This window comes from Nicotiana tabacum, chromosome 23 (genome assembly GCF_000715075.1).
Source record: "Nicotiana tabacum cultivar K326 chromosome 23, ASM71507v2, whole genome shotgun sequence".
NCBI classification, from domain to species: Eukaryota; Viridiplantae; Streptophyta; class Magnoliopsida; order Solanales; family Solanaceae; genus Nicotiana; species Nicotiana tabacum.
Window position 1 is genome coordinate 73,192,774 of NC_134102.1, and position 17,369 is coordinate 73,210,142.

The 17,369-nt window shown below is 36.2% G+C and overlaps 1 protein-coding gene across 1 annotated transcript in view; it reads left to right on the forward strand.

Moving 5' to 3' along the window:
• The window catches only part of LOC107770936 (nudix hydrolase 3), a 29,740-nt gene extending 12,480 nt beyond the window's left edge, over positions 1-17,260 (forward strand). Inside the window, exons 5-21 of the mRNA XM_016590261.2 lie at positions 4,579-4,712; positions 5,131-5,212; positions 6,100-6,186; positions 8,531-8,637; positions 9,556-9,727; positions 9,875-10,116; positions 10,198-10,279; positions 11,206-11,271; positions 12,084-12,161; positions 12,248-12,343; positions 13,579-13,685; positions 13,808-13,976; positions 14,205-14,288; positions 15,363-15,457; positions 15,550-15,640; positions 15,718-15,864; positions 16,927-17,260. Coding sequence (XP_016445747.2) covers positions 4,579-4,712; positions 5,131-5,212; positions 6,100-6,186; positions 8,531-8,637; positions 9,556-9,727; positions 9,875-10,116; positions 10,198-10,279; positions 11,206-11,271; positions 12,084-12,161; positions 12,248-12,343; positions 13,579-13,685; positions 13,808-13,976; positions 14,205-14,288; positions 15,363-15,457; positions 15,550-15,640; positions 15,718-15,864; positions 16,927-16,989 — 1,902 coding nt within the window. The 3' untranslated portion in view covers positions 16,990-17,260. The remainder of the gene's footprint in view (positions 1-4,578; positions 4,713-5,130; positions 5,213-6,099; positions 6,187-8,530; positions 8,638-9,555; positions 9,728-9,874; positions 10,117-10,197; positions 10,280-11,205; positions 11,272-12,083; positions 12,162-12,247; positions 12,344-13,578; positions 13,686-13,807; positions 13,977-14,204; positions 14,289-15,362; positions 15,458-15,549; positions 15,641-15,717; positions 15,865-16,926) is intronic.
• Positions 17,261-17,369: the final 109 nt, after the last annotated feature.

A 17,369-nucleotide genomic window follows, 5' to 3' on the forward strand; every position in this document is an offset into this window, starting at 1 on the left:
TTCTAACAAATGCCTATTTTTTCTTTCAACAACCTCATTTTGTGCACTAGTGTAAAGACAACTAGTTTGATGGACTATCCCATTGGACTCTAAATAAGCACCAAATCTTTTATCCATGTATTCGCTGTCATTGTCAGTTCTCAAGATTTTTGTTTTGGCATCAAACTGATTACAAATCATCTTATGAAATGACTGAAAACAAAAGAAAACTTCACTTTTGGCTTTTAACAAATATACCCAAGTCATCCTAGTGCAACAATTAAGGAAAGTAACAAACCATCAACTACCAGACAAAGAAACAGTTTGTGTAGGACCTCATACATCAAAATGAATAGTCATAAACGGAGTTGTGCTTCTATTATCACTCACAGGATAAGAGTTTCTAGTATGCTTGGCATGTTCACACGCATCATAGAGCAAAGGTTCAAATTGAGTCCTTGAAAACAAATCGAGATATAACCTCTTCAAAACAAAGAATGATGGGTGTCCTAACCGTCTATGTCGCTGTATTATTTCTTGGTTGACATCCTTACTTTCTCCAAAAAAGGCTTGACCAGAGTTTTGAATTCCATCTAATATATACAAGTCATCATGCAATCTACCACTGACAATCCTTTTCTCTGTTTGAAGATTCTGAAAAGTATAATGATCAGGAAAAAAACTCGATTTTACAGTTTAGAGCTTTGGTGATGGCACTAACAGATAAAAGATTGACAGGGAACTCAAGTACATGGAGCACAGATGATAGTTTAATATTAGGAGTACAAACGACAGAACTTGTTTCAGAGATACGTGTTAAAGAACCATTGGCTATTTTAACATTATCTCCTTTGAGACACGGAGAATAGTTTTGAATGCCTTTAGAAGAGTCTGTCATGTGTCTATTTGCACCAGAATCAACAATCCAAGAATTAAGGTGAGCAACAAAGCCTTATTGCACATAATTGGATGTGGCAACATTAGCGGAGTCAAGTTTGGCTAGGAGGCGACGAAGAAGCTGAATTTCACCCGAAGACAAGATTTCTCCAAAAACCGTCTCCTTGAATGCCTCCATATTTTCTGCTCAATCAGAAGGAAATCTGAAGAAAATTGCTCAAAAACTCAAAAATAATCTGCCTCACCGGAAACCAAATATGTCTCGACGGAACCAGAAGGGGTTTGTGTTGCGGACAGCCACCAAGAGAGAAAACCCGACCTTTTTGATAAAAATAGAACCCTAGTGCTGCGAGGGAGATAACTCACCTCAATAAGGCAGCAATGACTCTGATATCATGTAGATTTTTGAGTAGAAAAAAAGGCTTATTGTATTTTTGTGTATTTCTTACATCCCTAAATAAAGGCATTTATACAGTAAGTTCTATGACTATTTTAGGAAGGAAAATAAATTACAATCAATTTACAGTCAATTACAATCAATCACAATAAAATCAAATCTCAATCAGAATCAAATCTTTCCTAATAATTAAGTCATTCAACATCCACTAATCGCTGCAGAAAAGCCCTTTAAGCAACCCCCCGGCCACAACTTTGCCCATCATCCTGCTCAATACTTCCATCACTAATATGAACAACATAAGGGAGTGGGTCACCCTGTCTCATTCCTCTCGAGCTGCCAAAAAAATCACATGGGTTGCCATTCACCAGGACAGAAAACCTGGCAGTAGAGATACAAACTTGATCCATTTTCTCCATCTAGTACCAAATCCCATTTTCGTCATAATGAAATTAAGAAACTCCCATTTAACATGATCAAAGGCCTCCCCAGATCCAATTTGCACAAGATCCCAGGTTCGCGTTGCTTTATTCTCGAGTCAACCACTTCACTAGCCGCCAGAGCGGCATCAAGAATTTCCCTACCTTCCACAAACTATCTTCATTATATTTTCTTTAGGATAAAGAAAATCTGTGGTTACCTGTAGTGGCAGTCTGAGAAATATGAACATATTTGGGTGGTTAACCATGCAAAGAATAACAGACTTCACGAGTGTGTTTAAGCCTATTACAATAACTACATTTCAAGATCTTCCAAAACGACCTCCTCTTCATTGATTCTCTATTGTCTGAGATGTTTGGTTTTCCACTATCTGAGATGCAAGAATCAAGGAGTCAACTGTTTGTGATGAGATCACTGTGTCACTTGGTGGTGCAACAAGGCGAATTAATCGAGAGAATAATTCATCAACTATAGAAATAGTAGGACTAGCCAAAATCTAGTCATATACTGAATCAAGGTCATTAGGAAGTCCAGCAAGTGTAAGGAATAGAAACATCTTCTACCTGTGCTCCTATTGCTTTTCAACACTAGCAACAACTTCTCAAATTCCTCCATGACTACCTGTACCTGTCCCAAGTAAGTAGACATATCTAATTTCTATTTCCTTAAGTTTATCATCCGAGATATCACATCATAAAAGTGAGATATGTCATTAGTGTATAAGGTGCGAGCCTTCCCAAACCGAATAACATATTTGGAATGGACGAAACAAAGGCATCAACTTGAAATCAATTGATCACCACAAGAGACGACATAATTGAGTATCAACCTTCTTTCAATGTGCTTTGGCCTTTCCATCTTCCTCACTCGCCTTTTTTGGTTATGTGATCTTGAACACCTTGGCCCTTGCACCACAATTCAACCGAGGAAGCTCAAGCTAAATAGTTTGAACTTCCCATTAAGGGTTCAGAAGTAATCATAGGACTTGAATTTCCAACTTCCACATTTTTTTGGAACTAAAAGCATCAAATCCGAGAGACATGGTTGGATTGAAGAGAGGTCTAAGAAGCTAACCAGAGAGCAAATCTGAGAGAAAAACACCAGAAATTGCTGAAAAAATAACCAGAAAGCACAAACAACAATGGAACCTGCTGAAAAAATTTGCAAAGTGGGTCTAAAAGGATTAAACCGGTGTTGTGAAGAGCGTGAAGCGAGGAAAAGCGACAAGCCCCTTTTCGCTTAAAGCGAGAAGCGAAGCGCTCGCTTTTTTGAAGTGAAGCGGAATTTTAAAAAAGATATTAAAAAAAATACTGCATAGACAACACATGTAACTGTAAGCAAATGTTCAATACTTCAATGTAAAAACTAAAGAGTAGCATCAATTAAAGCACAAAATGAGCATCCTATTCTTCTACAAGATTGTCAAATTCTTGTATTCCACTATCATTATTATATTGCTCGTCAACTTCTTCAACTTCTTCTTCTTCATCATAAGAAAGATAATAAGAACTAAGAATAAAGGATATGAAAATAAGAAGAAGGGCATTATAAGTATAACTAAAACGAAAAAATTGGGCAGCATTTCAAACGAAATAACAGTGCAAGAAAATGAAGAAGAAGAAGAGGAGAAGAATGAGAAAGAAGAATTGAAGGAAAAAAAAAAATTCGCCAGCATTTCGCTGTTATTTGGACGCTGAAACAGTGAAAGAAAAAGAAGAAGAAGAAGAAGACAGAGGAGGAGGAGGAGGAAGAAGAAGAAATCACATACCTGGACCAAACTCGATGATCTTGAAGTTGAAAAGTGTAGAAAACTTGAACCCTAGGTCGCCTCTTTCTTTCTCTGTTGCTGCTGGTCGATGATGTTTTAAAAAAAGAACAGCTTTTTTAATTAAATAGGTTGGCAGCCCTGTAATACAGAGAAGCGCTCGCTTCTTACGCATCGCTTCGCATCGTCGCTTCTCGCTTTTTAATGGGAAGCACTCGCTTTTTTAAACATGCTACGCTTCAGCTAACAGAAGCGTTCGATGGCTCGCCTCGCTTCGCTTCTCGCTTTAAGCGAGGAAGCGCTCGCTTTTCACAACACTGGATTAAACACTCTTCAGATGCTTGATACGACCTTGAAAGAGTCAAACATTTGCGGAAACAGTGAAAAAGCCCGAGAATATCAAGGGTACTGCTGGAAAAGCACTGTTCTGGCGACTGAAAAATAGCCAAATCTCTATTGGTAGAGTCGGAAGAGGCAGGCAACCACAACCACAGAAGAATATCGTTAAAACATCTGGCCGGAAAAACTCGCACGCGCCGGCGCGTGCAATAGACGGGCTCGCCGGAGCCCTACCTTCTGAAGGCACGTGCATGTGGTGTTTGTTGCTGGAGGGTCTGACTGGGGTGCTTGCCGGAGGATACTGAACCTTGTGATGATGTGGGTTTTGCATAACACTGATAGAAACTGAGATGACGTAAATAAGCGCTAGAAAGTTACTAGAAATTGACGCACAATGACTATCTGGCTTTCCCGTATGTTTCTCACTAATGCTCTGATACCATGTGAGAAATATAGGCACAGAAAAATATTATTGATAAGCATCTCAACTATTTCCTTACACTCAACCTTATTTATACATATACTTTACACAATACATACTACCTATGTTCCAATGTGGGGCACTAAGCCTACTAATATATACATGCACTATCTAATAACTTGAAGCTCCAATACCATAGCTTCTGAAAGCTTATTTGTTGACTGAGTAAAAATGCTCTGAAATAATTAAGTGTCTCCTTTTTTCTCTTCCTCATTTTAAACTAAATTCTCTGTTGCACCAAAAGTCAAAATTGTCACATTGACATTTCTTTCTTGGTAGGAATCAGAAGTTTCAGCTGTAAAATATCTCTCTCTTGAGGAGTACAGACAAGTGCTTGCTCAAGAGCATCCTGACTATGTGCCTTATGATGTGAATGAGGAATATGGTCAGCTCTTTACGATAATTGAAAAGAGGTATGTCTTATATAACGTAGAAAAAGTTTTAGTATATAACTGCCTAATCATTTCTTCTTCGAGAATGGTTACTTCAGCTTGCTGTAAATATAAGTGCATTATGGTTCCTTTCAGGTTCTTTTAAATATATTTTCAATTTTTTTTGTAGTTCAGTGATGTTTCTGTAATTAGTTCAATACATTTCTTATTACCTGTTTTCTTAGTTTCATATAGCTTATCCATAAATTGTGCATGAGATTGCGTCCTATGTTCCAAACTTGGTTTCTTTCCCTTTTCGTTGTGCATAAACCTTGTATCACTGTAAACATATATAGGTGAAGGTTTCAGGTTTCTTTCCTTAATCAATCGCATAATATTCCTGTCCCTGTCGACTATATTACTTTGTGCACCTGAGCTAGCTGCTATGGAATATCTACAGGTACAAGGAAAATGCTGAAGCTAGAAGTTTGACTCTTGACAAGCAGCTAAACCGCTATGCTAGTACTTCCCTCTCTGCAGAGGTTTCAATTCTAAATCATGTGCATCATTCTCACAGTTAATCTTGACCACAAACTCTGATGCAAAAATGCTCGCTCTCCAAATTCACTTCTTTTTATATTGTGTGTGCTGGTGGTGGTTTTTGGGGGGGGGGGGGGTAATTTTCTGGGTGTGGCATTTGCTTGTTCATAAAAGAGCATATCTTTATATCTACATGTCATATTCTTCTGCTTCTTGGGCTCTAAGGAAATTAAGAAACTCAGTACAGAGCATCTATCATAATTAGTGAACTTCCGATTGTTTAGCTCTAAGCATTATATATCTTAGTTATCCTTAAAAGCACTTATAAGTTAATCCAAAAAGGGAAGTAGGACTACCATTTTGGTGAGGAGGTGATGCCTTAAGTAGTTTTAATAGTTTCACGTTCCTTGTTACAAATCCATTTTTTGTTATTGATCTGGAGATTTGACGAACAGGTTTAACATTACTCATTGAGCTTTTGGGTTTTGACATTGGTAGATACAATTGTGATGTTTAGTAAAAAGCTAAGCAAAACTAGCTGGCTAATAGTGACAACTTACTGCCTATAGTTCTGAAAGGGTGTCAGATTTCAGCTGTTTGCATATTTCTTCAAGAGAGTGTGACGGAATCTCATCTTGTTGGGTATTGCACAGTAAAGAAATGATCATTTGTTAGGTCGTTTCTTTTATTCTTTCTTTTTTCTGGGTTCTATCGGTTAATGAAATTCTGCTCCGGTCTTATGGGGGCTTTTTATTTATTTATTCCTCTATCTTCTTTGTGTATCTCTGTATGTCAGAGTTACACAATTTAATTAAAGAAAAAATTGAGTTAGTGAAACAGTTATGGCTTCTCCTAAATGGTGGTCACTGATGCCAGCTCTTTTGGACAGTTGACTGGGCTGACTGCAGCAGACAAAGAAGCCTTAACTCTTCTGGTTAAAGCTGCAACAATCATGGACAAGATCTTTTATCTGCAGGTATAATCACAGCGTCTTTTAGTCAGAGTTCAAATTCTGATGCGTAAGAAGGTTGAGAGAGTGTATATTAGTTCAGATTAGCAAGTACTCTACTATGCTTCTGCAATTAATCTTTTTTTGATAAAGTAAGTGATTTCAATAGATGGCATCCAGAAGATGCAAGAAGTACATGATTTGGCATTTGAGCTTACAAAAAATATTCCGTCTTCTATACTTAATTGGCTAAGCCAGAGCTAAGGAACTAATGAAATCCAAAAGATGATCGATATTATTGATAGGGTAGAGTCTAGACCAACAGTACAAATTTGCAATACACATAGCCTCTGCAATTAATCTTTGTTAACCAAAATTTTAGATTTTATTTTTTGATGAAGCAAGAAGTCAATTTCTTCTTTCTTTTCCCTTTTTGGTGTGGGGTTGTCGGTGGTGCTGTATAATCTTGAGGACATAGCCTTAATAGATTGCAGTATCATCACTGTCATGACTGATATGTATGTTGTTGTCATCTTCAATATGGAAAGAATGTGCTCTAACGTTCCTAGGTTTGTGTGATGCACAGCAAAATGAATCATAATCAATCTGAAGGACGGGATTTGGTTGTCTCAGTCAAAGGCAGGCTAGTTTTTTTTGTTGGACTGAATCAATTTTCAAGTTAGGTCAAAATGTATATATTTAACCATATATATTGAAGATCCTGAAAATAATTTAGATACGTTGAAATTGAACAAATTTTTTGATCCTAGTACCTTAGACTAGTTTAAAACCTTCTGTTACCAAGTCTTTGTTGTTGATTCATTTCTATGAAATTAGTAAACAGTTGACTTTCTTTGTGGACATGGGCACGGCAGTTTAAAACCATGTGTTACCAAGTCCTTATTGGTGATTCATTTCAAAGAAATTAGTAAATATTTGACTGTGATTCATTTCAAAGAAATTGATGTAGGTTCTCTATATTACCTGTATACTGCTCCTATATGGTAGCTTTCTCCCAACATCAATAATATTATTTACCTTATCTAAAAATGGGTGGGGGACGGGAAGTGTGTAGCAAGTAAAGAGAGTATCTCATTAATTTTGTTGAATTGATCATTAACAATGTTCAAGAGGGGTTCTTACATTAGAGCTTAGGCTTGGTCAATATGGTAGTTAATTATTCTCTGTGCGTACTGAGGTGAGCAATTATTCCATAACTAAATATAAATATTATACGGTATCTTCCATATATTTTCCTTACTCAAATTCAATGAATATAGATATGTTGGTACTAGACTTGTCACAAAATATAATAAACTAGATAAGTTGTGAATCTAGACAAATGTAACTTCTCTAGTTCTTATGACTTTCAACATGTTCCCTCAAAGTTAAGTTGTTGAAATAACTTGAATTTGCAAATCAAAGTTGGAAAGCCATGTTGAGTATGGCGGATCGCTTTTATTTCCTCGTCACTGCAGTCAGACAAAACTAACTAGCTAAGCGCTCTACTATATATCCATGGGGAGGGAAGTAGACTTTTTTCCTGGAACAGTGAATAAAAATAATGTTTAGAGGATGAGCGCAATATCCAAACTCTGATATTATTAAGATATAGAAGTATACAAGACCTTTTCGAAACTGTAAATTTAATATTAAAAGGAAGACCTCAATATCCAGTCTTTGATCCTGTAAAGAAAAGCAAAAAGATGTTCTGAAAAATGGCCAAAATAGTGGTCGGAGGAGACAGTTCCCCCGGAAGGATCACCAAAAATAGGCATGGAGAATTCAGAACAGTCACCGAGAGTAAAAGTGGTACTGCTAGAAATGTCTCATAACAAAGACCAGAATATTATGAAAAAGAATAAAAAACTTTGAGTAGATGAGAAGTTAATTACGTCTCTATGAAGATTGTAGAAGTTCCGAAATCATGCGAAGATAATTTAAAAAAGAAAAGAAAACAGAAGATAGAAACTTGTTGAATTGATGATTAGCAATGTACAAGAGGAGTTCTTTATATAGGAGTCGTAGGCCATTTAAATATGACAGGTAATTGCTCGAGGTCTAGTAAGGTAAGTATTTATTCTATAATTAGATATAAATTAACTTTAACCATTTTACACTTTGACATACGACCTGTGATTTTGAGGTTCAACTTAAATGATGCCTTACATTTTAAAGGTGCCTTCATAACTCTTCTAATATTTTATCCCAGTCCCGTATTATGTTCTTTCAACCTAGAGGAAAGTGATCCATTATAAACTTCACGCAGAGAAATAAAACCAATATGTGTCATTTATGTGATGTTGTCAACTATCAGTGCTTGCAGTGGCTCATAGATTTGCTCCTTTCATTTTCTTATTCCATAACATAGGTTTGGTATAGCAATCCATCTTTGAGAGACTGGTTAAAAGAAAATGCTGACAAATCACAGTTGGACAAATTGAAATGGATGTACTACGTAATAAACAAAAGTCCATGGTATGTTCCCCTTATGAAAAGTTATGCCCCCTTTTCGATCCTTCTTCCTCTCTGTGTTTTTGTGTCTTTATTTGCTTCCGGTGAATATGTATGTTTGAACAGGGTATAGGTGAATGCAATAACGTTGTTAGTTGAAAGTTTATATGTAAACAAGTCAAAGAAAATGGGCATATTTCGAGTCACTTTTTTATTAGGTAAATGTTTTATTAAATAAGGGAAATATCTTGTATACAAGAAATATACCAAAAAATAGCAAACCTACAAAACAGTACAGCTTTCTGCTTAGTGCAACCACTCTTTTATACAGACTAGAACCTCATGGATACATTTAAAAAAAGGCGATTCCTTATATGTATAAAATCGGTTTCTACCTCATCAAAAGTTCTCCTATTTCCCTCCGGCCGCGAGACCTAAAAAAGTGCCAGTTAGGCAACACCCCGAGCCCTGTGTATTCTCTTCCTTCTTCTATAGGTCCAGCTGAAAAGCATCTCCTTTACTGTATGCAATATTTACCACTGTACTCCAAACCAACTCAATACTTCCCATCACACTCGTGTTGTCACCTTACGATCTCTGGGTATCATTGCTGCCATTTTTTTATGAACTGCTTATCAAGTAGTTGCCTCAGGATTTCCTTATCGAAGTAAATTTTCTGCTGAATATCCTTCGAACTTCTACAAGGCTTATCTGTTATTGATTCTTGATGACAGTTAATATAACTCCTTAATTAAAAAAAAAAAAGGACTTATCTGCAATAGAGTGTTTCTCTACCAGCACTATTTGTTATGATCTGTTGCAGTATACCTCTGTATCATAATCCTCTGCTTTGAACGCAAATGGCAATTTCGTTTCTTTTGGATTCATTATTGCAAGGTGACTATTGATTGGAACTTTCTGAGCTCACTCTTGCATTGTTAGGTCTTGCCTGGATGAAAACGAGGCTTTTCTGACGACTGCAGATTCAGCTGTCAAGCTGCTTCCGAACGCAACAAAGCCTGTACCAGGTTGGAAGGGTCTTGAATATAGAACAGCATTTCCTGCTGCGAAACCTCCTGGTGCAAATTTCTATCCACCAGATATGGACAAAATGGTATACCATGGCAATGCTTTCTCATATGCTTAAAAATAGTCTTTTCTCTACAGTCATTTTTCTAAACCATTCTCAGCTCTGAATATCCTTGGCTGATATTAACCAAGGTAAAAACATGTAGTCTTTGCCTTTTTGTTTTTCTTTAAGGAATTCAACTTATGGAAAGATAGTCTTCAAGAAGATAAACGGGAAGAAGCAATGGGCTTTTTCAATGTTATTAGAAGGCATAGTGAATCACTGTTTGAAGATACAATATCCCAAAAAACGGAAAATGTCACTAGCTCTTCTCATGATCTGTATGTGGTTCCTTATTCTCAAGAGTACAACTCTCTTCTTGCTGAAGCAGCCACCTTGCTTCGTGAAGCAGGAGAAATGGCCAGCTCATCTAGGTATTCGATTTGTTTTAGGTATTTAATTATTTTGAATCTTGGCATATACAGGTTGACTTGGTAAGTTGCTCTTGTTTTCAGTTTAAAGAGACTTCTTTCTAGCAAGTCTGATGCCTTCCTTTCAAATGACTACTATGATTCAGATATCGCCTGGATGGAGTTGGTAAGGATGCTGTTACTGCTTCTCTGGCTATAGTGCATATTTTTGGCACTATTTAATTTTATGAAGATCTATCTTGATGACTTCTCTTTATTTTCTTTGAGCTGATGGGTCGGCATTTCTTATGCAATGGCTAAGAAAGTCTATCCGATGAAATTTAATGTTACACAAGACTACTCTTTAACTGTAACAGTTTGAGCAACTTTTGCAATTGATTTCTCAAACTATTGAGTAAGATAGTACTCGCAGAATAGAAAGCAGCAAAATTAGTCAAATTCACTGCCAATGAATTTCCAACTTTGGTATCCAAACTTTGGGAATTGATATCAGCTATGTCCTTGATATAATGAAATCGTTTTCTTCCTTGAATCTTGTTGATTTTCTGCTTATGTTTTTGGGCTCTCATTTATTTAATTTTTCTTTTTCAAATGCTTCATGGGCTAGGGCTGAAATAGCAAAGTTAGGATTATCAAATTCAGTTGTTTGTCTTTACTTTATTTATTAGGCATAGCAGAAGTATAATGTTAAAAGTTTAAACAAGGTTGCCAATCGGAAAAGGGTTCATTACATTTGCAGCAGTAATGCTCCCCCTGTATATATTCCTACTGCACTTCCTTGTTGCTGGATATTCAATACAATACCTTTAACAATTAAAAAAAAAAAATTGGAAAGGGGAAGTATGAAACTTATTAGACTGATATTGGTGCCTGCACTGTCCTTAACATATTTGTTTGAAGTGTGGAACCAATTTCCTCCTTAATGTGTTCTTCCAATTCTTCCCAAGTTAAATGCCTTGATTTCGGGAAAAAATGCCTTGATGAGTTTCAGCTTGCTATTTAAGCAGTGTGTAGTATTTATATATGCTTTTCTTCTGGGTTTGACAGTCACTATTAGAGCTGACAGATTCTTTTGCTTCCTAACTTATGAAGGACTCCAAGTTAGATGTCACCATTGGCCCATATGAAACATATGAAGATTCACTTTTTGGATACAAGGTATCAACTAATTTTGAAACTCGATCCTTGCTTACAATTTCTAGTATGATTCGGATTTGCTGCCGTCATCCAGAATGCTCAAACTTACAATTGGGTATTGTACCACATTGGCTTACTGTTTGATAATGAGGGTCAAACTTTTGGATCAGCTGGTTTTTGAATGCTGAACAGCGCAGACCCAAGATTGAGAGATTGAAATCATTATAAAAAAACTTTGGTTATCAAAAAAAAAAAAAATCATTATCAAAAAACTTATCTCATAATGTTGATGGATTCAGATGACTAGTAAACTGGAAATATATATAAAAGGGAGGTGCATTATGCCATTTATTCATTTAATGTTGTCTCCAGTTGCTGATACAGTACTTAATATATATAAATTCAATGATCACTGCCACATGCATTTTTCTTCTATGGTAGTCGCAGATACAGTACTTAGCCTTTGACTTACTTTCCTTTTGGGAAGCTCATTTCAGTTTAGGGTCTTGTGGAACTTGACATTACGTTGTGTAGCCACTTTATAGGTGATATATCCTAGACTGTGTCCATGTAGCAGCTCATATGCTGCGCGAAATAGCTGATTTAAATTTGGCATGGACAGAGCTTCTGGGCCACTTTGATTCATTAGCTCATTACAAGAAAGTAGCTTGTAAATGATGGATCCTTTCGTAATGTGCAGCACGATCCTATAGCTTGACTCTTTTGATATTAATAAAATCTTTTGCTTGCTGATAATAAAATTGTTGTGGGAAATTTGGACCTTGTACGTTTTTTCTTGTGATGCATATAGCTAATGCAATCTTATCCGCTAGGCAACATTTGAGGCATTTATAGGAGTCCGTGATGACAAAGCAACAGCTCAACTCAAATTGTTTGGTGATCATCTGCAGGTGCCTATAGACCCCCATTCTATATCAACTTTTGCTCCATTATATCTTTATTTCCCCCTTTACTTGCTGAAAATAAGCTATTCTAGATTTTGGAGAAGAATCTGCCAATGGATAATATTTACAAGTCAGAAAATGTTACAGCTGCTCCCATCAGGGTTATCCAGCTTCTTTACAATGCAGGGGTGAGTCTTTTTTATTACATCAATGAAGCTTATTTTAGATCTTTTTCTCCTTGTGAAACTCATCTAAAAGAAAATGTTTCCTTAGCTTTATCTCACAAAAACTGAATTTTTGGGAAGATAACGCCAGATAAAAGTCTTACATGTGTGCTGCGAGTTTGTGTCTGTGATTGTGCAGTCCAAGTCTTCACAAAGTAAGATCTGTTCCCAAAGTTGTAGGGATTATTCCTTTCAAGCTTTTTTCTGAGTAAATCTTGAGATCTCTGCTCCTTTGCTGGATGAGTTGGAACAGTATTGCACATCGTTACGACTGACAGGAACCTCTATGACATCTACTTTTACAATTTAAAAGAAAAGAAAGAAAGGGAGAATATGCCATGAAGATTTAGGGATGCACCGAGAGGAATAAGTTTTATCTTTTTTTAAAAGAAATTTAATATCAAGCTCTTTTTCCATGTAAAAATGGGTGGAAATGGAGGAAAGGATACTTTTACTGATGAAAATTCTTCTAGCACCAATGAAGATTTTAAGACTATAAAGTCAATTAAGAAAAGCAGGGGTGGGGGGAGGATGAAGATTCCTTTTCCTTTTTGGGAGTGAAAGCAAGCTAGGCTTTTATTAATTTCAAAAGGCAGCATTAACAATTGATGAAGAAGAGATGACAGTTTTTTTTTGCTTTCCTAACTTTTGTAATATTTTGAATCTTCTTGATGTCAGTAATGACATCTCTTATTGCTTCATAAAAAAATTGATAAAGAAGAGCTACAGAGTCGGAAAAACTCACGAGATGATGCCTCCCAAAAGAATTTCTGGACTTTTCAAAGACGAATGGGGCTCAATTCTTGTTTAGTTGGATTTCTTTCCTTGAAAACTAGAGTCAGACTATTATTTCCTTTACTAAAATGCCTGTAAACTCAGGTGCTGAAGTAGGAACAATGTAACATATACTTGGATTACGAACTTGAAAGCTAACCCAACATATATTTTGTTTGAGAAGTTGCAAATTGTCGTTTTTGACTGCACACAAAAGTGAGTGCTAGCCTTGTACGAACTGATGCTAAAGAACTTTCAAAATGAAAAGCATTGTTCTCTGTTCTTACAGCATAGGTAGTTCCTGCTTGGCACCTCTTCTCTTTCTCGCCAAAAGCACAGTATACACAAGTGGGGAGCAAAGACCACTAAATTGGTCACTTCAGGTTTCGGGACAATTACTGTTTAGAGTTTCCTTTCTTTGGCAGGATGTGAAGGGCCCTCAAACAGTTGCATTTAATCTTCCAAACGATGAACGTATAGTTAAAGATCGAGGAACGTCAATGGTCATGCTTAAGAATGTTTCAGAAGCAAAGTACAAATTCCTTCTCCTCCCTTTTCTGTGATTTCCTATGTCACTGATCAAACAAACAGTTGTAAGCACCTCTGACATTCTTATATTTAGAGATTATGTACTTTCGCTGGTTCTTTGATCAGGTTCAAGCTTATCCTTAAGCCTATAGCTGATGTGTGTATTATGGAAGAACAACGGGATTTTGTGGACTTTGAATCTTTCTTCACTCACACAATTTGTCATGAGTGCTGCCATGGAATTGGGCCTCACACAATCACACTTCCGAATGGGCAGAAGTCGACTGTCAGACTAGTCAGTATTAACCTATGCTTTATTTCTCCAAATTTATGTCCTCCTTTTTCTATCACTTTTCTTCTGATTGTTTTTTGAAATATCAGATTCCATCTCATTGCTTCTGGATAATTTTTTTTTTAAATACTCCTGTTATCTTTTTCATCTGTTGTCGTATCATCTTGACAGAAAATTCCTTTTTGTTAATGACCTCATCTTGACATAAAATTCTCCTGCACCATATTATAGGAGCTGCAAGAACTTCATTCATCACTGGAAGAAGCAAAGGCAGATATTGTTGGGCTTTGGGCTCTTAGGTTTCTAATGGACAAGGTAAGAAACTAAATGACAGCTGATTAAGAGCAGTTCACTCTTGCATATAGAGTTAGTATTTTGCTTGACATTATCAAAAAAAAAATCATTATCAAAAAGTATTTTGCTTGAAGAGTGAAGACTAGCTAATTTACATTGTTTTTCTTAGTTTTTTCTGTTTTTGTGGTTTATTGAGGAAAATATACTTTAGGTTAATTAGATTATTTCTTGGTGAGAAGTAGAATATTATAGTTTAACTCTTGGAAAAAATGTTACCTTTACTAATTGGGCTTTTCTTTTTTTCAAAATATGTCTTCTTAGAGTCTTAAATAGAATATGAATCTGATTGGCAAAACAGTGTTATGTGTGGCGACTAAAGAAATTACCGAGGTCAAACAAGATACATATAAGCTATCAGTAATATATTTATTGATTGTTCTATAACCTCTCACGGAAATCAGTGTTTTACTATTATCTTATTACTTCAATAAATATTATGTAGCTTATGTTTTAGAAGGTCTCCATATGGACTGCATCTTTATTTGGGAGACTTTTTCCTCTATTTAAGGCGGTCCATAGACCCTCCAATGAAGCCTAGTTTGTCCAATCCTTGTCGAAGCCTAGTCTCCATATGGATTACAAAGAAAACATGCTATTCTCTCTGATGAGCTTCTAATGGTTTGTAAAAGTGTTTAGCCTAGTCACTCTTTTGGGCTCCTTTCCTGGCCCAACTTATTCTTTTATTAAATTTACAATGTGGAGTTTAGAAAAGTATATCTCTGCCATTTTCTAGTGTTTGCAAGAAGGAGCTGGGGATCATCAGAAAAGTGGAAGATATATTTAATATGTCATTAGTAGTGTATGAACCTGGTAGAATATTACTTGTTAGAGGAATTTTTTATGGTCTATTAGCTATCTTATTGCCTTCCCATGTACAAACTTGTGGCAAATATATGTTATGTGGCTGGCTGAAGGTTACTATAGTAGAAGTTTATAAGATCTTTCAATTTGAGAGTGATACTGGCATTATAATCCTTCTCTCCCTTATGATAAACAAAATCAAAAGACAATGATCTTTGCTCTTATATGGCCTAGGATTTGCTTCCGAAAAGCCTGGCCAAGTCAATGTATGTCTCTTTTCTTGCTGGATGTTTCCGCTCGGTACGCTTTGGATTAGAGGAAGCTCATGGGTATGCGTTGTTGTCAACTTGTCATCCTCTTTAGTCTTTGACCTTCCACATTGTATGTTCTCACCGGTCTTTAATTTTTCAAACACAATCAGGAAAGGACAGGCATTGCAGTTTAACTATTTGTTCGAGAAAGGCGCATTTATTTTGCATCCTGATGAAACATTTGCCGTTGACTTTGAAAAGGTATGACATAATGGGACTCGCTGTTTCATTTTCACTCAGTTCTTCCAATGAAGTCACTGATTCGCTTCTATTCAAAGGTTGAAGATAGTGTTGCGAGCTTGAGCAGGGAAATTCTCACAATACAAGCAAGAGGCGACAAAGAAGCTGCTAGAACCCTTCTTCAGAAATATGGTGTGATGACACCACCACTGAAACGCGCACTGGAAAAGCTGGAGACTGTTCAGGTATAATCCCTAATTTTAGTTATCAGCAATAGCTATACCAGTAACTGAATCCCTAGTGCAATTGGTCTGAAATTAATTTGTCTAAATTATGACATTCAAGTCTGGGGAGTCTTCATACTATTAATTTCAATATTTTAAAGCGTGTTGCTAATGCATGGAAATTCGACCTAGATGGGTATTTGCTGATGAAACATCATAATTTTTGTATTAAGCATGACCTTACCCATCAAAAGGGAAAAAAAAAGGGGGGTGGGGGGTGGAAAGAAGCATGACCTTATCATTGAGCGTCTTCCATGTTCTCAAGTAGCTAAACTCCAAGGATTAACTTAAATGGAGTATTACTACTATCTGCAATCGTAATAATCGGCTCAATGAAATTTGTGGTCTAAGGTCAACCTTAATAAGAGGTTTTAAGCTTGTTTAATAAAATTCATATATTTGAGACATCAGACTTACTTTGTGAATTGTGATCTATAGATATTGTCAAACGGGACAGAGATAAATAGTTGATTTTCGAAAACTGAAATTGTCAGAAATAGGAAAAATGAATAAATGTACACAGGAGGAAATTCATAATCAAAAGAGGAAATAAATATATTGATTAATGTGAGAGAGATTCACCATAATTTACTAACTCATCCGAACAACCTCAAACCAAATCTCCAAAAAAAAATAAATTGTAACCTTTTATTATTGATATATATGATATATCTTACAGTAACTTGTAGGCCTTTAATTTTTGAGGCCTAAAGCTAGGGTTTCTTGGAAGATGGCCCTGGACGGATATAATACTGTGATAAAATAGAAGGAGGCAGCTGTTTTCTACTTGTGTCCACAAAATTTCTGTTCTCTAGTTTGGTGCCTCAATGCAATGCTAAAATCTTTGGTTTAGGCCTTTTGTATGTATAGTTTGCATGAAAAGTGGGAACTTAATTCTGAAAGGACAGTATTTGTCCTAGACCGACTATTGATTGTGATTCAGTTTCGTGTAATCTTCTAATTATTATTTGAACTGAAGGAATTTTTGAAGGATGTGTATCATTTGTTCCTCTTATTTTTCAGGTCCCGGTGGATATTATTCCTGATTTTCCCATTGCTAACCAAATTTTACGCTATATCAATTGAAGAATCTATTATTCCACCTCACTTTCTTTTTTGTCATGGAAGAGGCAGTAAAAGGAACACCCCCCCCCCCCCCCCGGTTGGCCCTCGCGCAAAATGTAATTTTCACGGAAGTTGCAGTTCTGTGATAGATGGTGAGTCCTCAAACCAGCTTCTGTGAATGTTGTTTCCAGTGCTAATGCGCTCTCCAAAACCAGTATTCATAAGCAAAATAAGATTGCAAAGCATGTAATTGATTTATCATGAGTTTAGTTACAATGTTCTTTTCCAAAAAGTATATCGCAAATGCAAATGCAAATGCAAATGGAAATGGTCATGGCCTACGCTACGTGATGATATGATGTCTTGTTTTCTTTTTTGCAGTTTTGAGTAATGCATAAGCT